At 33.6% G+C, this 18,374-nt stretch overlaps 5 protein-coding genes and 1 long non-coding RNA gene across 6 annotated transcripts; 3 read left to right on the top strand and 3 right to left on the bottom strand.

Annotated features, from left to right (window-relative positions):
• LOC107629982 (auxin-induced protein 15A-like) lies at positions 541–1,285 on the bottom strand. The gene has a single exon (XM_016332965.2). The coding sequence runs from the start codon at positions 896–898 to the stop codon at positions 632–634; it is 267 nt and encodes an 88-aa protein (XP_016188451.1). The 5' UTR covers positions 899–1,285; the 3' UTR covers positions 541–631.
• On the bottom strand, positions 3,407–3,879 carry LOC110269998 (auxin-induced protein 15A-like). Its single transcript, XM_021118297.1, has one exon. It carries the CDS (start codon positions 3,740–3,742, stop codon positions 3,467–3,469), a length of 276 nt encoding a protein of 91 aa, XP_020973956.1. The 5' UTR covers positions 3,743–3,879; the 3' UTR covers positions 3,407–3,466.
• On the top strand, positions 4,188–4,949 carry LOC107634287 (auxin-induced protein 15A-like). The gene has a single exon (XM_016337830.2). The coding sequence runs from the start codon at positions 4,483–4,485 to the stop codon at positions 4,747–4,749; it is 267 nt and encodes an 88-aa protein (XP_016193316.1). The 5' UTR covers positions 4,188–4,482; the 3' UTR covers positions 4,750–4,949.
• LOC110269999 lies at positions 6,349–7,844 on the top strand. The gene is made up of 3 exons (XR_002358930.1): positions 6,349–6,542; positions 6,635–6,908; positions 7,727–7,844. It is a non-coding gene; the product is annotated as an uncharacterized LOC110269999 (long non-coding RNA).
• On the bottom strand, positions 11,233–15,262 carry LOC107629983 (auxin-induced protein X10A-like). Its single transcript, XM_016332967.2, has 3 exons — positions 15,144–15,262; positions 14,028–14,981; positions 11,233–11,719 (listed from the first exon to the last, which is right to left on the bottom strand). Exons 2-3 carry the CDS (start codon positions 14,251–14,253, stop codon positions 11,415–11,417), a joined length of 531 nt encoding a protein of 176 aa, XP_016188453.2. The 5' UTR covers positions 14,254–14,981; positions 15,144–15,262; the 3' UTR covers positions 11,233–11,414.
• Positions 14,988–15,564, top strand: LOC107629984 (auxin-induced protein 15A-like). Its single transcript, XM_016332968.2, has one exon. The coding sequence runs from the start codon at positions 15,128–15,130 to the stop codon at positions 15,407–15,409; it is 282 nt and encodes a 93-aa protein (XP_016188454.1). The 5' UTR covers positions 14,988–15,127; the 3' UTR covers positions 15,410–15,564.

Raw genomic sequence — 18,374 nt, 5'->3', positions numbered from 1 at the left:
GCAGCAAACAAATGTAACTCATAATACAATGTTAACATCACATTATGGAATACAACTGGATTAGTGTTTCAATCTCAATTGTAATTTCAGAGGCCACATTTTAGTGATCACTATGTACAAACTGGGAAGGGTCCACAGATATTTCAAAGACAGATAAAAGCAAAGTGGGACATGGCAAATACAGGGACTGATCCTTGAAGCTGTTTAATCATCCTATAATGATAATTGGATAATTGAACTGACCAAAAACGTTCTCATTATTAAAACTAATATTATGCAAATTCATACTTAGTTACTGCTTTTCTTATAATAACTTTTTTACTTAGGAGTATAGCATCATCATTATTAAATCATGAAAGTTATCTACTGCTTTCCTTTTCTTTTATTGTAAACCACATCATGAAAATTGATTTTATGAACCGCACTTCAGCTTATTATTGCCTTTGAACTTAAGAGTACATTTATATTTAAGGAGAAAATGGGAGACATTTGTTTATGTGCATAAATTTCTCATTGAGTTTCATAGTAGGATACAAAAAATGGAGAAAATGTTTCTCTGGGTAAGAAATTGCTACAAAAATTGTGTTAAGTAATCTATTTCTAAGTCAGCCTAGTCTTGATGGTGCTAACATCAACTCAAGCGAGAAGTGATATCTAAGAATACATTTTCTTCACAAGGAATTGTGAGACCACCCATTGGATGATCGTATCCAAATTCTTCCTCAGCTTGACTTAGCAAGTCTTGAAATGAAGGCTGGTTCAAGTATGATATAGGGATCACAAACCGCTTCATTTTCTCTCCAACATAAACTGCAAGATAACCTTTTGGAATTTCCATAGCTTTTGAAGATGAAGTAAATGATGCCTTTCTTACAATACCGGGTAACCGAAAACCCATTTTTGTATGTGTTGAAGAAAGACTAGTTTTTCAAATGACTTGTAAATAAGATGCAAGTATTTTAGTTTCTTATGCTTTAGGATGTGAATGACTTGTGTTGTTGCCAAATGCTTGCAGCCATGAACATATATATATATAGATGAAGGATATGTAATAAAATGGGTAATTGAATGGTTGGTTGTGGAGGAAGGCTATGAAATGGGACCTATTAGGAGACAAGGTCATATAAGAGGTCACATGGTGTTGTCTTATGGAATTTTTTCAAACCTGTTATTAGTAGATAGTTCAAACTCTACCTTATGAAGAGGAGGCCAACACAGATTAGATCATGTTGCCTATGGTTTTGCGGATTCCATGGGATATGTTTCTAAGAATCTGGTGTACTTGAAAAATCAGGTTCACATTGGTTTGTGAGGATGTGCCTAAGTTTGGTTCAGAGTTGTGGCCAAGGTTTACAGATTTCATTGTCAATAGCAATGTCTATCTGAAGGAACATGAGATATGTCTATAACTACAATGCTTGAACAAGCATTAATGTAGATGTCTTTGATTTGACATGCATAATCTCTTGGCAATTATGTCAGAAGGTGGGGTATGATGTATGAACGCTCACTTAACTTTCAAGTCCTTGAAAGAGACCTCCAAGACAATACCATGTGATCTCTTGTGATCATTTCACTATGTAGACCCCATTTTACAGTTTCATCAGAATTATTTTCTTCAGGATGGCAACTATATATACACTACTTCTTGTATTCTCAAACAACACAAATCAGTTCCATCTCCTCAAGTATCAGTACTCACATATTTCTCTCAATCAAATCCTTCAAGAACAATCTATTTCTTTTCTCTTTTGAAAAACAAGAAGAAACAATGGCTTTCCGCATTCCAGGTATTAGAAAGGCATCACTTTCTGCATCAAAAGGGACTAATGTTCCAAAAGGCTATCTTGCAGTCTATGTGGGAGATAAGATGAGGCGGTTTGTGATTCCTGTATGTTACTTGAACCAGACTTCATTTCAAGAATTACTAAACCAAGCAGAAGAAGAATTCGGATATGATCATCCAACCGGTGGTCTCACAATTCCATGCAGTGAGGATGAGTTCTTAAATCTCAGTTCTCTGTTCGGTGGCCAATAAACAACTAACAGGGATTGACATAGATTAGTTGAGACAAATTTTGTACAGAAGGCTCTTTTTTTTTAACTTTGGAGATTGTCCATTTTGATTTTTCCTTTTATAATTCCTTTGGAAGTGTAAAAAAATTATATGAATGAGAAAGTTATTGCATCTCATTGTTAAAACCTCCTTTTGCCTTTTGTTTGAATCTTTATTATCTCCTATTTATGCAACAATATCAGAATTAAGTTCCTATTGAAAACTTAAAATATGTTAGGCTATCTAAGTTTGACTTTTGCCAAATTTGATGATTCATTTCCTTCAAACATTTAAGTTACAGTTTCTTAACAGTGGTTTGAAACCACTCTTGTAAATCTGTTTAGGCCAGGACTCTTAGGAAATTAAAGGAAGAAGCACTTCCATAGTTCCATGCCGTTGTTTTAAAAATAATATATATATATAGAAGCAGAAGCTTTGAGGGTTGTCTAATAAAGTTTAGTCCTCATGTTAATAGAATTTCAAGAACATCAATGATTTGCTCAGTTGTCTAATAAATCTGTTTAGTGCACAAATGGGTGCACACTACTGCCCTTTCAACCTTCCCCATCATTATTGAAGCTTCAGAACTTGAACCTCACTGCATTTTCCAATTTAGTCAGTCTGTACCTACCTCATGTGCCTCACTGGAATCATCGCTGCCAAGATAGGTACTCTTTCGAAACTTGTCACTCTTGATCTGTCCTATAATAATCTTCATGGAAAGCTTCCAAGATCACTTTCAAGTCTTACTCAACTCATAGTTCTTGATGTTTCCTTCAATTCTCTTAGCGCTACCATTCGTTCTAAGTTGGGTGAATTCAAGAATCTAACATTTCTTTCACTTGCTTCAAACCGAATCGAAGGTCCTATACAACAACAGTTAGGGACTTTAAGAGACTTACAAGAACTACATCTCTCAAATAGAAGAAGTTGCTGCAGAGAATGATATAATTTGGATTTCATCAATGGCACTACTTTCTTAGTATTCTAGAGAAATAACTTAGTGTATCTACAACAAAAGACCACACTTCAAAATGCATTGAATTATCCAAAATTCAAACTTGAATCCAGTTAACTTTACCATATGCTTCTCCTTCATTTCACTAATTCACATGGTGGAGTGCTGATGTGCTTTAGAAAGTAAAACTCTGCAGCATTCGAGTATAAATAGACTTCTTTTAATAAAACAGTAGCAGCAGCACAACGAAGGAATAAATATAATTGAAGAGAATACACCAAAGTAATTGAGTCTATACATATTTAATGATGAAGTGTATAAATTCATTGAAATTGTGAAAAAATTTCTGATATTTACATCCTTGACATCTCATTTAGATGATAGCTACTAATTTCCACTACAAAATTGTCTCTCAACTAATCTATGTCAGTCTCCTTTGGAATTACTTATAGTCAGTTGAAGCAAGAAGTGAGGTCCAAGAAGGTTTCCTCACTGCATGGAATAGTGAGACCACCCATTGGATGATCATATCCGAATTCTTCTTCTGCTTGGCTTAGTAATTCTTGAAATGATGTCTGGTTCAAATACGAAATGGGAATCACGAACCGCTTCATATTCTCTCCAACATAGACAGCAAGATAGCCTTTTGGGACTTCCAAAGCCTTTGAAGATGCTTGGTTTGAATTAAATGATAGCTTTCTTCTGATACCAGCTAAACGAAAACCCATTTTTGTATGTGTTGATGAAAGACTAGTCTTAGAAATGACTTGTAAATAAGATACAAGCTTTTGAGTTTCTTATTGCTTGAGGATGTGAATGAATTGTGTTGGTCCTAAATGCTTGCAACCATGAATATTTATATAGATGGAAGGATATGTTATAAACATATAGCTACTTGAATGATTGGTGGAGGAAGGCTATCAGATGGGACATATTAGGAGACAAAGGCATGTAAGAGATCACATGCTATTGTCCTCATTATAGAGGGTAGGCCAAAAAATTGTAACTCATGATGCAAGAGAAAATCTAATTGCCCATGGTTTGCAAATACCACGGAGTTTTGTTTATAATCTGGTGTACTTCAAAAGTTGAGGTCCATATTGGCTTGTGAGACCAACTTTTGGTTCTTTTCTGGCCTCATAACAGTGTTTCAGAGCTATAAATGTCTATCTGAAGAAACATGTGAGATGTCTAAACTCTAAAGCATGTTTGATGGAGTAGCTTTAGCACAAGTACAAGTGGATAGATAGAGACCTAACCTTTGATAGAGATATCCAAGACAGTACATGTGATCTCTTGTGATCATTTCTCACTTTGTAGACCCCATTTTACAGCTTCATTAAAATTATGTCTTCAGGATAGCAACTATATATACACTACTTCTTGTGTTCTCAACCAACACAAATCAGTTGCATCTCCTCAAGTATTAGAACTCACATACTTCTCTCAAACAAAATCTTCAATAACAATGGCTTTTCACATTCCAAGTATTAGAAAAGCATCACTTTCTGCATCAAAAGGGACTAATGTTCCAAAAGGCTATCTTGCAGTCTATGTGGGAGATAAGATGAGGCGGTTTGTGATTCCTGTATGTTACTTGAACCAACCTTCATTTCAGGAGTTACTAAGCCAATCAGAAGAAGAATTCGGTTATGATCACCCAACCGGCGGCCTCACTATTCCTTGCAGCGAGGATACATTCCTTAACCTCACTTGTCAATTAAGTGGGCAGTAAATTGGCTCATAGAGACTGAGATAGATTAGCTGAGACAAATTTTGTACAGAAGGCTCTTTCTTTTTGTTTTGAAGATTGTCCATTTCGGTCTCTTCATTGTATCATTCCTTTGAAAGTGTAAAAATGAATGTATGAGAGAAAGTTATTGCATCTCATTTGTTAACTTCTTTCTATACTTTTTATTTTTGGCTTTTGTTGAAGCTGAATGATCTCTTATATATTTATGCAGCAAGTCAAACTTAAATTCAACGTTGTTTTGAAGACATTGACTGAAGTTGATGATTCATTTCATTTAAATTAGAATTTTCGAATAGCTGTTTGAAAGTACAATTGAAAATCTGTTAAGAACTCACAGTTTTCTTATATTAAAAGTAAAGGAAGAGGCATTCCAAGCTTGAGACATTCCATGATTGAATGTCACAAACTTGAGCAATTTTCTTGTGTAAGTGTAAATACTATAAAACCATAAAAAAAGCAATATTGAATTCAGAATTCAGAATTCAAAAAAAGAAAAATAAAGTGAAGGGAACATTTAATTATCCAAATTTGAATCCAATTTATTTTATTTAACCATATAACTGGAAATCAATTTCTACATTTCAAAAGCAGTTAATAAATCCAAGACCAACTGGTAGTATGTATATGTGTTTAAGGTCTAATGAGAGGCCACACGGTATTGTCTTCCTTGTGTTTATGAAAGGTTACTTGAAATTGAGAGATCTTGCCAAACACTGATGCCACCTTTAGAAAGAGACAGCTGAGAAGCTAATAAATGGGTTAAATACAAAGCTGATTTAATGGATTACTTCTTATGTTGCAGATATCACATAATCTCTTAAATAAAGGGATAGGATGCCAAGAGAGGACCACATTTTGTGACTATATCCCAACTTCTTCTGCACTTGGAGGGCATGAAATATGGTTTCATTAGTATATTTTCTACAGAAAGCAGGAACCATGTGAATAGTTTTTTTTTGGTTGAACCTCACTAAAATCACAAAGTCTAAATCCCCTATTAGCCTAATAAATATAAAATTTATCAAGTAAAACTTCTGTTAGCCGACGAAAATAGCACATAAATCAGTAAAGTGCAACACATGACATGCTTTTTGAAAATATTAAGGCATGGATAAAACTTCAATGAAGAAATAAGAGAACAGACATATATAAATAAATGAGCTATACATCCCGTGTAAGAAATTTCTTTAGCTATAGTTTTCCATGCATATTCTTTTAGGGTAAAAAACCATAATAAGCCAAGTCAAGAATCATGTAACGTAAATACGCCAAAGCGAAAATCGTTTCAGCAATAAGCCAAATCATATTTTTATATAATTCGAACCATGCTGGTTCGAATTCCATTTCTACATAATTCGAACCAGCTTGGTTCGAATTATACACAAACACATGTATACACGTAATTCGAACCAGCTTGGTTCGAATTACACACAAACACACGCACACACATAATTCGAACCAGCTTGGTTCGAATTACACACAAACACTAATTCGAACCAGCTTGGTTCGAATTACACACAGTAATTCATGGTATAATTCGAATTATGCTGTTAAAAAATTAATAATTTATTTTTCTTTTATTTAAAATATTATAATTTTATATACTTTGAATTAGTGCAATCTATGAGAACAAATGAACAATGAAGTATGGTTTTTCTTACACCAGGCAGCTTAATACTAGATACTGCATGATGTTCTGTTTGTAGAGAGAAGATAAAACCAAAAAAAAAAAAAAAAAAAAACAGAGGAAACACTTTGAACTTGTCATAGTAATGGTCATTCTTCTTTCATTTACTTAGAAAAATGTGTAATTACAAGTTGCCTATTCTACAAAATGTGTATACTAATCTATGTCAGTCTCCTGCAGTGTGAGATTCATCGTCAATCCAAGCGAGAAGTGATTTGTTGGAAGACATCTTCACTGCAAGGAATTGTTAGACCTCCCATAGGATGATCATATCCGAATTCTTCCTCCGCTTGGCTCAACAAGTCTTGGATTGAAGGTTGGTTCAGGTATGAAATGGGGATCACAAACCGCTTCTGTTTCTCTCCGACATACACTGCTAAACGCCCCTTTGGGACTTCCACAGATTTAGAAGTTGCTTGGCTAGCTGAGAATGATGATGTCCTTCGAATAACAGGTAAACGGAAAACCATTTTCTTAAAGATGTATGTAAGAATAACAGCAAGGAAAAGTTCCCAAGTTTAAGAAGAATGTGTTTTTAAGTGTTTGACACTTAAGATTGCCAATGAGTTGTGTTGTTTTTGAAGGCAAGAGCAAGTGTATTTATAGATTTTAAGATTCTTTGGAAAACTATTTCTAAGATAAAAGATTTTTGAAAATGATAGGAATGCATACGCATCACTACATGAGAGATCACATGGTACTGTCTTATAGGCCTCTATCAAGGATTAAGCAGTTTTTGAGAAAGCATACCCCACCTTGTAAAGGAATGGCTAATAAAGCAGCCACTTGCAATCAAATGCTAGGTACACCATATATATTCAAGAGGAAGTGTAGTTGGAACATGTTTCCCCTTGGTTTCAAATTCCAGTTGGTACTGCTTATAATCTGGTGTACTAGAAAAAGCTGAGGTTCATACTGGTTCACTACCAATAGTTTCAAAGCTAATAGATAAGGTCATAGTCAAGGCTTACAATTTCATTCTTAGAAGCAATCTCAATTTGAATAAACATGAGATATGTCTAAAGCATGTCTACTAACTAATGGAGTAGCTGTAGTATAATGCATGAAAGAAGCATTATGTAAGGTATGCACTCTTGTGATGTAGAGCTCATTAATTTCAAGAGGCTAATCTGTTGGCAATTATATGAAGAAGTGGGGTATGCACTCTCAATGAACTTCCTAACACCTTCAAGACAGTATCATGTGATTTCTTGTGATGCATAATACATTGTCAATTGGTAGACCCTATCTTATTCATGATTCTCTCTTCAGGAAATTGGTTTGAAGATCCTAGCAACTATATATACACCACTTCTTGTGTTCTGAAGCAACACCAATCATTCACATATCCTCAAGTATTACAAGTTTTAGAAAAACTCAAATATTTCTTACTCCTAAAAAGACAATGGCTTTCGGCATACCAGGTATTAGAAAAGCAACAAAGAGCAATGATGTCCCAAAAGGCTATCTTGCAGTTTATGTTGGAGATAAAATGAAGAGGTTTTTAATTCCTATATCATACTTGAACCAACCTTTGTTTCAAGACTTGCTAAACCAAGCAGAAGAAGAATTCAGTTATGATCATCCGAATGGCGGTCTCACAATTCCATGCGAGGAGGATGAGTTCTTAAACCTCACTTCTCAGTTGAGTAGGCTATAAATCATGCTAATAGAGAATAGATTAGTTGAGAGTAACTTGTACAGAAGGCACTTTCTTTTTGAGATTTTATATTTTGATTTCTTCCTTGTATCAATCATTTGATAAATGAGAAATTCATGACAAGATATTATTTAAACAAATTTAGCTTGTGCTCAAATCTGAATGAAATCAAATTTATTCATCAGTAGCATTTTCAAGTTTCAGTTCATATATATCATCAGATTTTCTGCTTTCGATAGAGACTATAGTTCCTTATTTGTCCTTGAGTTGATCATGGAACAAAATACACATTTCTATTGAAACAGTTTTAGCCAATTTGTTACTAGATTCTACAACAACAAATGAGGTTCATGGTCTCTGCAACACAGAATAAAATTGTTTTGTTAATCTGTTGTTCCCATATTCTTCCAATTTAATCATCATTGCAAAATAATATTTTCCTGAATTTTGTTAAAAGCTTGACACATAATACTTAAGAAATAGAAATTAACACCACATAAATCTATTTAAAAAGATTATTCTCACGATTGATAATTATACACTTGATTATGATTTTTTTTTGGTGTCCAATTGATTATGATTATTGTCATAATATTTCTTTATCAAAGGCAATTGCACAAACATAAGCCAAATAATTCATTATCATACATTGTTACCATCACATTATGGAATACAACTAGATTAATATTTCTATTTTATTTTATCTTTTCTAAAATATGGATAAGATTCAATCCCAATTGTCATTTCAGAGGCCACATTTCAGTGATCACCATGTTCAAACTGGGAAGGGTCCACAGAGATTTCAAAGACAGATGAAAGCAAAATGGGACATGGTAAATATAGGGACTGGTCCTTGAAGCTGATAATCATCCTATAGTGATAATTGGATAATTGAATTGACCAAACAAGTTATCATTATTGAAACTAAGATTATGCAAATTCATACTTAGTTACTGCCTTTTTTTATCATAACTTTTTTTTTACTATCATCATAAAAGTTACCTGCTGGTTCTTTTGCACTTGTTGTACAACATAGTGAAAATTGATTTTATGAGCAGCACTTTCTGCTTGTCATTGCCTTTGAACTTAACAATACATTTAGATTTAAGGAGAAAATGGCAGACAAATGTTTGTGTGCATAAATTTCTCATTGAGATGAATAGTAGGATAACAAAAAATGGAGAAAATCTTTCTCAGGTTAAGAGATTGTTACAAAATTTGTGTTGTGTAATCTATTTCTAAGTCAGCCTAATCTTGATGGTGCTAGCATCAACTCAAGCGAGAAGTGATATCTAAGAACATATTTTCTTCACAAGGAATTGTGAGACCACCCATTGGATGATCATATCCAAATTCTTCCTCAGCTTGACTTAGCAAGTCTTGAAATGAAGGCTGGTTCAAGTATGATATGGGGATCACAAACCGCTTCATTTTCTCTCCAACATAAACTGCAAGATAACCTTTTGGAATTTCCATAGCTTTTGAAGATGAAGTAAATGATGCCTTTCTTACAATACCAGGTAACCGAAAACCCATTTTTGTATGTGTTGAAGAAATACTAGTCTAAGAAATGAAAATAAGATGTAAGTTTTCGAGTTTCTTGTGCTTTAGGATGTGAATGACTTGTGTTGCTGCTAAATGCTTGCAACCATGAGCATATATATAGATAATAGAATATGCTATAAACATAATGCCACTTGAATGATTGGTGGAGAAAGTGTAGGAGATGGTTGCCATGGGACTTATTAGGAGACAAGGTCATAAAAGAGATCACATGGTGTTGTCTTAGATAATTTAAGGTAAATTTATGTATAAAACAGCAAGTTTGATTCGATCATGTTGCCTATGGTTCTGCAAATTCTAAGGGATATGTTAATAATCCGGTGTACTCAAAAATGAGGTTCATATTGGATCATTATCATGTGTCCAATTTTGGTTCTCTTCTGGCCTCAAAACACTTTGTTTCAGAGATATAGATCAGGCTGTGGACATGGTTTACCGATTTCGTTGTCAATAGCAATTCTAAATCTGAAGAAACATGTGAGATGTCCAAACCATGTCTAATTCAGTATCTTGAGTACAACTACATTGCTTTAATTTAGATGTCTTTGATTTGATATGTGTAGTTTCTTGGCAATTATGTCAGAAAGTGGGGTATGAATATGATGTATGAACTCCAAGACAATACCATGTGATCATTTCACAATGTAGACCCTATTTTACAGCTTCATCTGAATTATTTCTTATTGTGCTAATAGAGACTGACATAGATTAGATGAGACAAAATTTTGTAAAGAAGGCTCTTTCTCTTATTTTGAAGATTGTCAATTTTGGTATCTTCCTTGTATCATTCCTTTGAAAATGTAAAAATGTTTTATGAATGAGAAAGTTATTCGCTTATACAGCTTTTTGTTCAACCTGAATAATATCAATATATGTGGCAATATCAGAATAAAGTTTCTTTTACAATTTGTTAAAACTACTAAAGTAAATATGTGAAGGACTAATAGATTTCTTAGAGGAAGAGGCACTCCCTTGTTATCGAAAACGGATGTACAGACTTTGAGAACAACCTAATGCCTGCTTAAATTCATGCTTCAAAAGTCATTTGATTTATTTGAACAATTTTAGTTAGCTGGATGAAAAAGCAAAACAGAAGTTGCTGCATAGAAATATCTATCTATTTGGATTTCGGCAACGACACTATTTATATATGATAAACAATCATAAAAAGTGATAATATGTCCATTTAGAGGAATACAACATTTCATCATAAGTTCAATTGCAGCAAATTTCCAGAACTCACAACCCAAAAGAATAATAATAATAATGAGGGGAACATTTAATAATATAAACTTGGATCCAATATATTTAACTTAGCCATATGACTGAGAATCAGTTAATGATTCAATCCTTCATGTCATAAAGCAATTTACAGATCCAGGGCCAACTGTTAGAAAGGGGGGTTTTGGAAGCAAATTCGCAGCATTTCATAAAGTTAATGCAAACTTTTTTATACAACAGTAGCAGAAACACAAGGAATGCACAAGTGAAGAGCATATGGAAAGCACTTAAGTCTATAAATCTTTCGAGAAGAAATCTATAAATTCATTGAAACTGGGAGGAAAAATTCTGATATTTACATCCTTGCCATCTCAATGAGATGATGTTATGCTACAAAGAAAACTTATACTATAGTTCCAGCTACACAAAATTGTCTCTCAATTCTTGTTACAAAAAAGGATAAGTTTCACTCTCAACTAATCTATGCCAGTCTCCTTCGGCAGGACTTGTGCTAAGTCAGTTTAAGCGAGACGTGAGGTCCAAGAAAGCATCCTCACTGCATGGAACAGTCAGACCACCCATTGGATGATCATATCCAAATTCTTCTTCTGCTTGGCTTAGTAATTCTTGAAATAAAGGTTGATTCAAATAAGAAATGGGAACCACAAACCGCTTCATCTTCTCGCCAACATACATGGCAAGATAGCCTTTCGGGACTTCCACAACTTTGGAAGTTGCTTGGTTTGCAGTAAATGATGTCTTTCTTCTGATACCAGCCAAAAGAAAACCCATTGTTGTATGTATGTGTTGATGAAATATTAGTCTTAGATATGACTTGTGAACAAGATGCAATTTTTTGAGTTTCTTTTTTTTTTGCTTTAGGATGTGAATGACTTGTGTAGTTGTGTTGGTGCTAAATGCTTGCAACCATGAACATATATATAGATAAAAGGATATGTTATAAACAGACCGATATTAGAATGATTGGTGGAGGAAGGGTATCAGATAGGACCAGTTAGGAGACAAGGGCATGTAAGAGTTCACATGGTATTGTCTCAGCGGACTTTCATATGTATCAGCTTGTTAAACTACATAATTCAAGGTCCACCTTGTAGAGGGTAGGCCAACAGATTGCAATGTTTTGCAAATTTCATGGTGTGTGGTTTATAGTCTGGTGTAACTGAAAAGTTGAGGTTCATATCGGTTCTCCTCTGGCCTCAGATCAACAGATTTCATTATCAGTTGTATTGTCAATTTGAAGAAGCTTGTGAGATGTCTAAAGCATGTCTCAAGGAGTACCTTAAGTACATCTACAATTCTTGAAGAAGCATCCTTCACCTATGAATTTGTGTACATTTTCATTATTTCAAGTGGATATCATATATTAGCTACTTAGCAATTACCTTAGAAGGTGGGATGTGTACTCTCACTTAACTTCCTTGGTCCTAATCTTTGAAAGAGACCTCCAAGACAATACCATGTGATCCCTTGCTAACCCTTGTCACTATGTAGACCCCATTTTACAGCTTCATCTCAATAATTTCTTCAGGATAGCAACTATATATACACTTCTTCTTGTGTTCTCAACCAACACAAATCAGTTGCATCTCCTCAAATATCAGAAATCACATATTTCTCTCATACAAATCCTTCAAGAACAATCTATTTCTTTTTCTTTCGATCAACAAGAAGAAACAATGGCATTCCGCATTCCAGGTATTAGAAAGGCATCACTTTCTGCATCAAAAGGGACTAATGTTCCAAAAGGCTATCTTGCAGTCTATGTGGGAGATAAGACGAGGCGGATTGTGATTCCTGTATGTTACTTGAACCAGCCTTCATTTCAAGAATTACTAAATCAAGCAGAAGAAGAATTCGGATATGAACATCCAACCGGTGGTCTCACAATTCCATGCAGTGAGGAAGAATTCCTAAACCTCACTTCTCAATTGATTGGGCAGTAAATTGTTCTAATACAGACTGACATAGCTTAGCTGAGACAAATTTTGTACATAAACATTGTCCATTTTGATCTCTTCCTTGTATCATTCATTGGAAAGTATAAAAATGTTAAATGAGAAAGTTATAGCATGACATTGTCGGAATTTGTTTGCCTTTGTCTGATATGAATGATCTCTAATATATGCAACAATATCATAATAAAATTAAACATGTCCAAATTGCCCAGAATTTTTGAAGAACAATAACAAGAATTACAAATTTGCAATCCACACAGATTCAGTGATTATCCAACTAATATTATATGAAATTGGAATCTTAAAATATGGCCATAAAAATGAGCAATCTATTTCATTCATAAAATTGAAAATTAAGAGTACAATTCTGCAATGGTTTCAAATATACTAGTTAGTAGTTACAGTTTTATATATATAAAGTAAAGCAAGATGTAAATCATTGTAAAAATTAGGAAGACAAGCTTTAGAGGGATGTCAAATTCAAGTGAAACAATCAAAGTTGGTGAGCTTCTGATCTGGGAGAGAATACAGTGTGAATATGTGGTAATAGCATAAACTAATAGATTTGCCCAAGTGGCTTAAGTAATCAAGAGTTATTGATTTGTTTCAACAAATTAGCTAGCTTGCTGGAATAGCAAAACTGAAGATGTAGAGAATGATCTATATGGATTTCAACATGACAGTTCTTTTGCTTGTACCAAATAACTACTACCCAGAGAAATAATTTAATCTTCTCTCTTCTACATGGCTAAAATCATTGACTATAATTTGTGACTGTCTTTACTATCTAGAGAAGTAAAGCTGTTCATCATAAGCAGGAGATTCATTTGCCAGCAGTAAAGCATTTACTATTTAGATGCATTCATGTCACATGGATGCATTCAAAAGTGAAGATCATATGCAAAGAATAGAGTATACAAGTCCTTAGGGATAAGGTGTTTAAATTCATTGAACTTGGGAAAAAATTTCTGATATTACATCCTTGACATCTCAATGAGATGGTAGTTAGTATCTTCCAATAGAAAGGAAGTAAAAAAGAAAAATTCCAAGTGCCTGCTGTACAAATTTGTCTCTCAATTAATCTAAGTCAGTCTTGTTTTCCTTGGATTATACTATAGTCCATTCAAGCGAGACGTGAGATCCACGAAAGCATCCTCCTTGCAAGGAATAGTGAGACCACCCATTGGATGACCATATCCGAACTCTTCTTCTGCTTGGCTTAGTAAATCTTGAAATGAAGGTTGACTCAAATAGGAAATAGGAATCACAAACCGCTTCATTTTCTCTCCAACATAGACTGCAAGATAGCCTTTTGGGACTGATGCTGCTTGGGTTACAGCAGATGATGCCTTTCTAATAGCAGGTAATCGAAATCCCATTGATCTGTTTTGCTTCAAACTAATAAAAATGCAAATGATCACAAAGGGTGTAAAGAAGAATTGTTGTTGCTATTGATTTGTGTTGCCTTAGAGTGCAAGGGTAACCGTCTATATATAGATATACCATCTATAAGTTTTTGAATAATTAGCCATTCGATAAGGCCTACTTTGAGACAAGGGCGAAACGAAGATCACATGGTAGTGTCTTCATTGTGTTTGTGAAAGATTACTTTAGATTTGAGAGTTCTTGCCAAACAATGTTGCCACCTTTTGAAAGAGACAACTGAGAAGCTAATAAATGGTTAAATACAAAGCTGATTTAATGGACTACTACTTATGTCGCAGACATGCTTAAGACATATCACATAAGTTGGCTCTTCATACTGATGCAGAGTGGATATGAATACATTTATTGCAATAGAAAACAGATCACAGGGTACATCAGTACGTGAAAGGATTCATATGAGATGTCTTAAAACATGTCCATAAAGCGATATGGACATATGATTTATAGCCATCAAGAACAAAATGTGACATGTCTAAAGCATGTTTACAAAAGCATGGAATACCAATTAATACAAACAAATATAAGGCTTCAGTTTGATCTTATCTCATTTGATTGCAATGGCTTCAGTCTTGGCTATTCTTTGAGAAGGTGGGGGCATTCACTCTTAACCACTTCTAAGACAGCAGCACCATGTGATCTCTCGTGTGTATACCCCGCAATCCTGTAATGACTTCAACAATAATTTTATCTTGGAAATAATAATCTTCCAAAGAATCTTAAAATCTATAAATACATTTCCTTCTGTCTCAAGAAACAACACAATTCATTAGCATTCTTAAGCATCAACACTTACATACATACAGAAAAATGGGCTTCCGTTTACCTGTTATTCGAAGGGCATCATCATTCTCAGCTAGCCAAGCAGCTTCAAAATCTGTGGAACTCCCAAAAGGGTATCTTGCAGTGTATGTTGGAGAGAATCAAAAGCGTTTTGTGATCCCCGTATCATACTTGAACCAACCTTCATTCCAAGACTTGTTGAGTCAAGCTGAAGAAGAGTTTGGATATGATCATCCCATGGGAGGTCTCACTATTCCTTGTAGCGAACATGTCTTCCAAAGAATCACTTCTGGCTTGAATGGGCTATAAATCTCAGATCATAGAAGATTGACATAGATTAGCATATACATGTTGTATACAATAGATTAGAATAGAGAATCAGATGACAAGCTCAAAGAGTATGTCTACTTTTGTTGTATGATGACAAATTGACAATGAATTCGGTCACACAATTTTTCAGTCAATCATATAGCATTGTTCACTTGTTCCTGCAATTAGGAGCTTAAATTAGCAAAGTTACTCGCTGAAAGAATAATTTTCAAAGTAGGAACTGAACACCTTACTTATTAAAATATTTATGAGTGCACATTGTGCACTAGGATAAAGTTATATTGCATATCAAAAATTTTTTTTATTTGCATTACAACTGTGAAGTAAAATGACTGCCAACTTATTGCACACATGCATCAAACTATTCTTTATTTATATTCACACAGAATAGTTGTCAGACTGCAACTTGTGTGATTTTTAAAGCAGAATATGCTCCTATAAAACTATCTGAAGCTGCATAATTTGAATTTTACATCCATCAATTGCCAGAAAATCATATCTTGATGACAACTTTGACACAATTTGGCTCTTTGAATTACTTGACAGAAGTGAAACTAACCATCTTTGTGGCTGCTAAGGATTCACTAATCAAAGATGCAACTCCAGTGCACTCAAAAGAACAGCAACACTTGATCCAAAAACAGCAACACTTGATCCACTTTCAACTTGGGCTTCCTTCCGTGCAGCTCCATAGGCAGTTGAAATAACATGAAAATTAATTGATTTCTACATGCATGCTTAATGTTTATATAATGATGAATAATATACCTTTTCATGTAATAACACCCTGTGAAGTGCTCATCTTTGTAAGAGAAACTTGCTATGCTCAAAGCTAAAGTTTTGGCTTTGAACTGAAAAGAATGGGAAGGTGCACTTCTAAACTTAAACTAGCAAATAGTAATATGTACAACAAGATAAACATTCATTTCAACACGTGATTCTGTTTCTTTTATTATTATTTGTTTTAAAAGAACCGAAATACAAATTTAATCTAAAAAATATAATATTCATGTAATGCATAGGATGAAAAAGTGCTAAATTTGGTTTACATAAATACCAAAAATGAAAGTTTGAAAGGAAAAAAAAAAAGTATGCAGACAAACAGTTGAAAATGTGAAATGATGATATGTATATAGACGAAGTGGAAATTAAAAGTGCATGGACTTGAAAAAAACTATTAAATCCATTTGATTTGCTATGCACCTAAATTGGTCTCTACCAATTATTTCAGAAGTCTCAAAAATAAAATTTTAATAGCGTGTTAGATAAATAAAAAAATATCTTTAAAATATAAATCAATATCCTAATTCCTAATAGAATGGTGAATAATCAGGAACGAATGTGATTATACGATTTTGAATTTAAAAAACTTAGTTGATTATTTACAAAAGTCAAAGACTTAATTTTTGTGAGTGATTTAAATTTTGAAAACTAAATTAAACATTTACTCATTTTGGTTTGTATGTCACCTAGACATAATTTTTGCAATAAAAAGGGATTAATAATAAGTTTTATGAATTGAAATTTGTAACTTCTTCACCATTATCAGCAACCTAGATATAGTGTGAATAAGATTATAAGAAAGTAAGAAACCATCAGTCATTGCTAATCGCTTATCTTATTTCAATACTTATAGTGATTAATCAAAGACAACTATCTATCCTGTTTTTATGGCTTAGGTTGGCAAAATTTTTATTTTTCAAAAGTTATAATTAGGGTTTTTTAAAAGTTGTAATTAGGGTTGGAAGTGAACCAAGTTGAGTTGAGCTAAACCAAGTTCAAATTCAACTCACAAAAATTAAGTTTGATTCACGGCTAACAAGAGCTTATTTCTTAAGTTCAAGCTTGGCTCATCGAAAGCTTACGAGCTTGATCAAATAATAAGAATATAATCTATAATTCTATATCAATAAATTATAATTTATATATTTTAAAAATATTTAAAAAGATCAATTTTATATATTGTTTATCTATCAATAAATTGTAAATTTTTTATTTATGTCCTACATCAAAATTATATATAAAAAATAAATATAAAATTTTAAATAATTATGATTGTGTGTATATATATATATTACTATTTCATATGTATATATATAATATTAAAAATATAGATTAAATACATATAGGATATGTGTATTAATATATATATATATAATCGAGTCAGCTCACGAGCTAATGAGTTGAGCTTATCCAAGCTCAAGCTCGGCTCATTTAATTTATGAGCTCAATTCCAAACTCAAGCTTGGCTCACTAGCTCACGAGCTTAGCTTATTGAGCTATTAACGAGTCGAGCTCGAGCTAGTCCATGAGCTGGCTTGACTCACTTCCAACCCTAGCTGGAATGGCGTTAGAACTCCCTTCTATGACAGTAGTGAGTGGATTCGGAGCGGATCCACTATAGCTACCTTCTACATCAACCATTCTGGCGAACAACTCCATAACGCTTAAGTCGAAAAATCTTAATTGGCTGTGAAATATAACTCGCATATCATTGTCGCCAAGCATCTCGTACTTTCCAAAACTTAAGATAACATTGGCTCAATGAGATAGGAATTCGAAAAAATAATTGTTTCACACGTTTCTTTTCACATTTTTCTGCCTTCTGTAATCTACTATTCTGTAATTCCATCAAAGTCGTTGACGGATTTACAAATACATCAATATGCTTTTTATTAGAAAACGTGACACTCTCACTTGTGTTTTCATCAATCTTTTCTCATTGATGAACTAACAAAAATATAGTTTCATTCATCTCTCTCAAAACTCAACAAACTTCAAATGTACTTCGTTTGACACCACACTCGTTTATTTATAGAAAATTTATCATCATAAATTGTTCTAGCCTTCTTAGGGTTACTAATTTTAATGGTAAATCGTTGCTAGATTTTGAGGGTTACTGAAATTGAGCATAAATCGCTCTAAGGTGGTTAGGGTTATGGAC

This window comes from Arachis ipaensis, chromosome B03 (genome assembly GCF_000816755.2).
Source record: "Arachis ipaensis cultivar K30076 chromosome B03, Araip1.1, whole genome shotgun sequence".
Taxonomy (NCBI): Eukaryota; Viridiplantae; Streptophyta; class Magnoliopsida; order Fabales; family Fabaceae; genus Arachis; species Arachis ipaensis.
The sequence above is the reverse complement of the archived record's forward strand: the minus strand, read 5'-3'. Positions and strand labels throughout refer to the sequence as shown.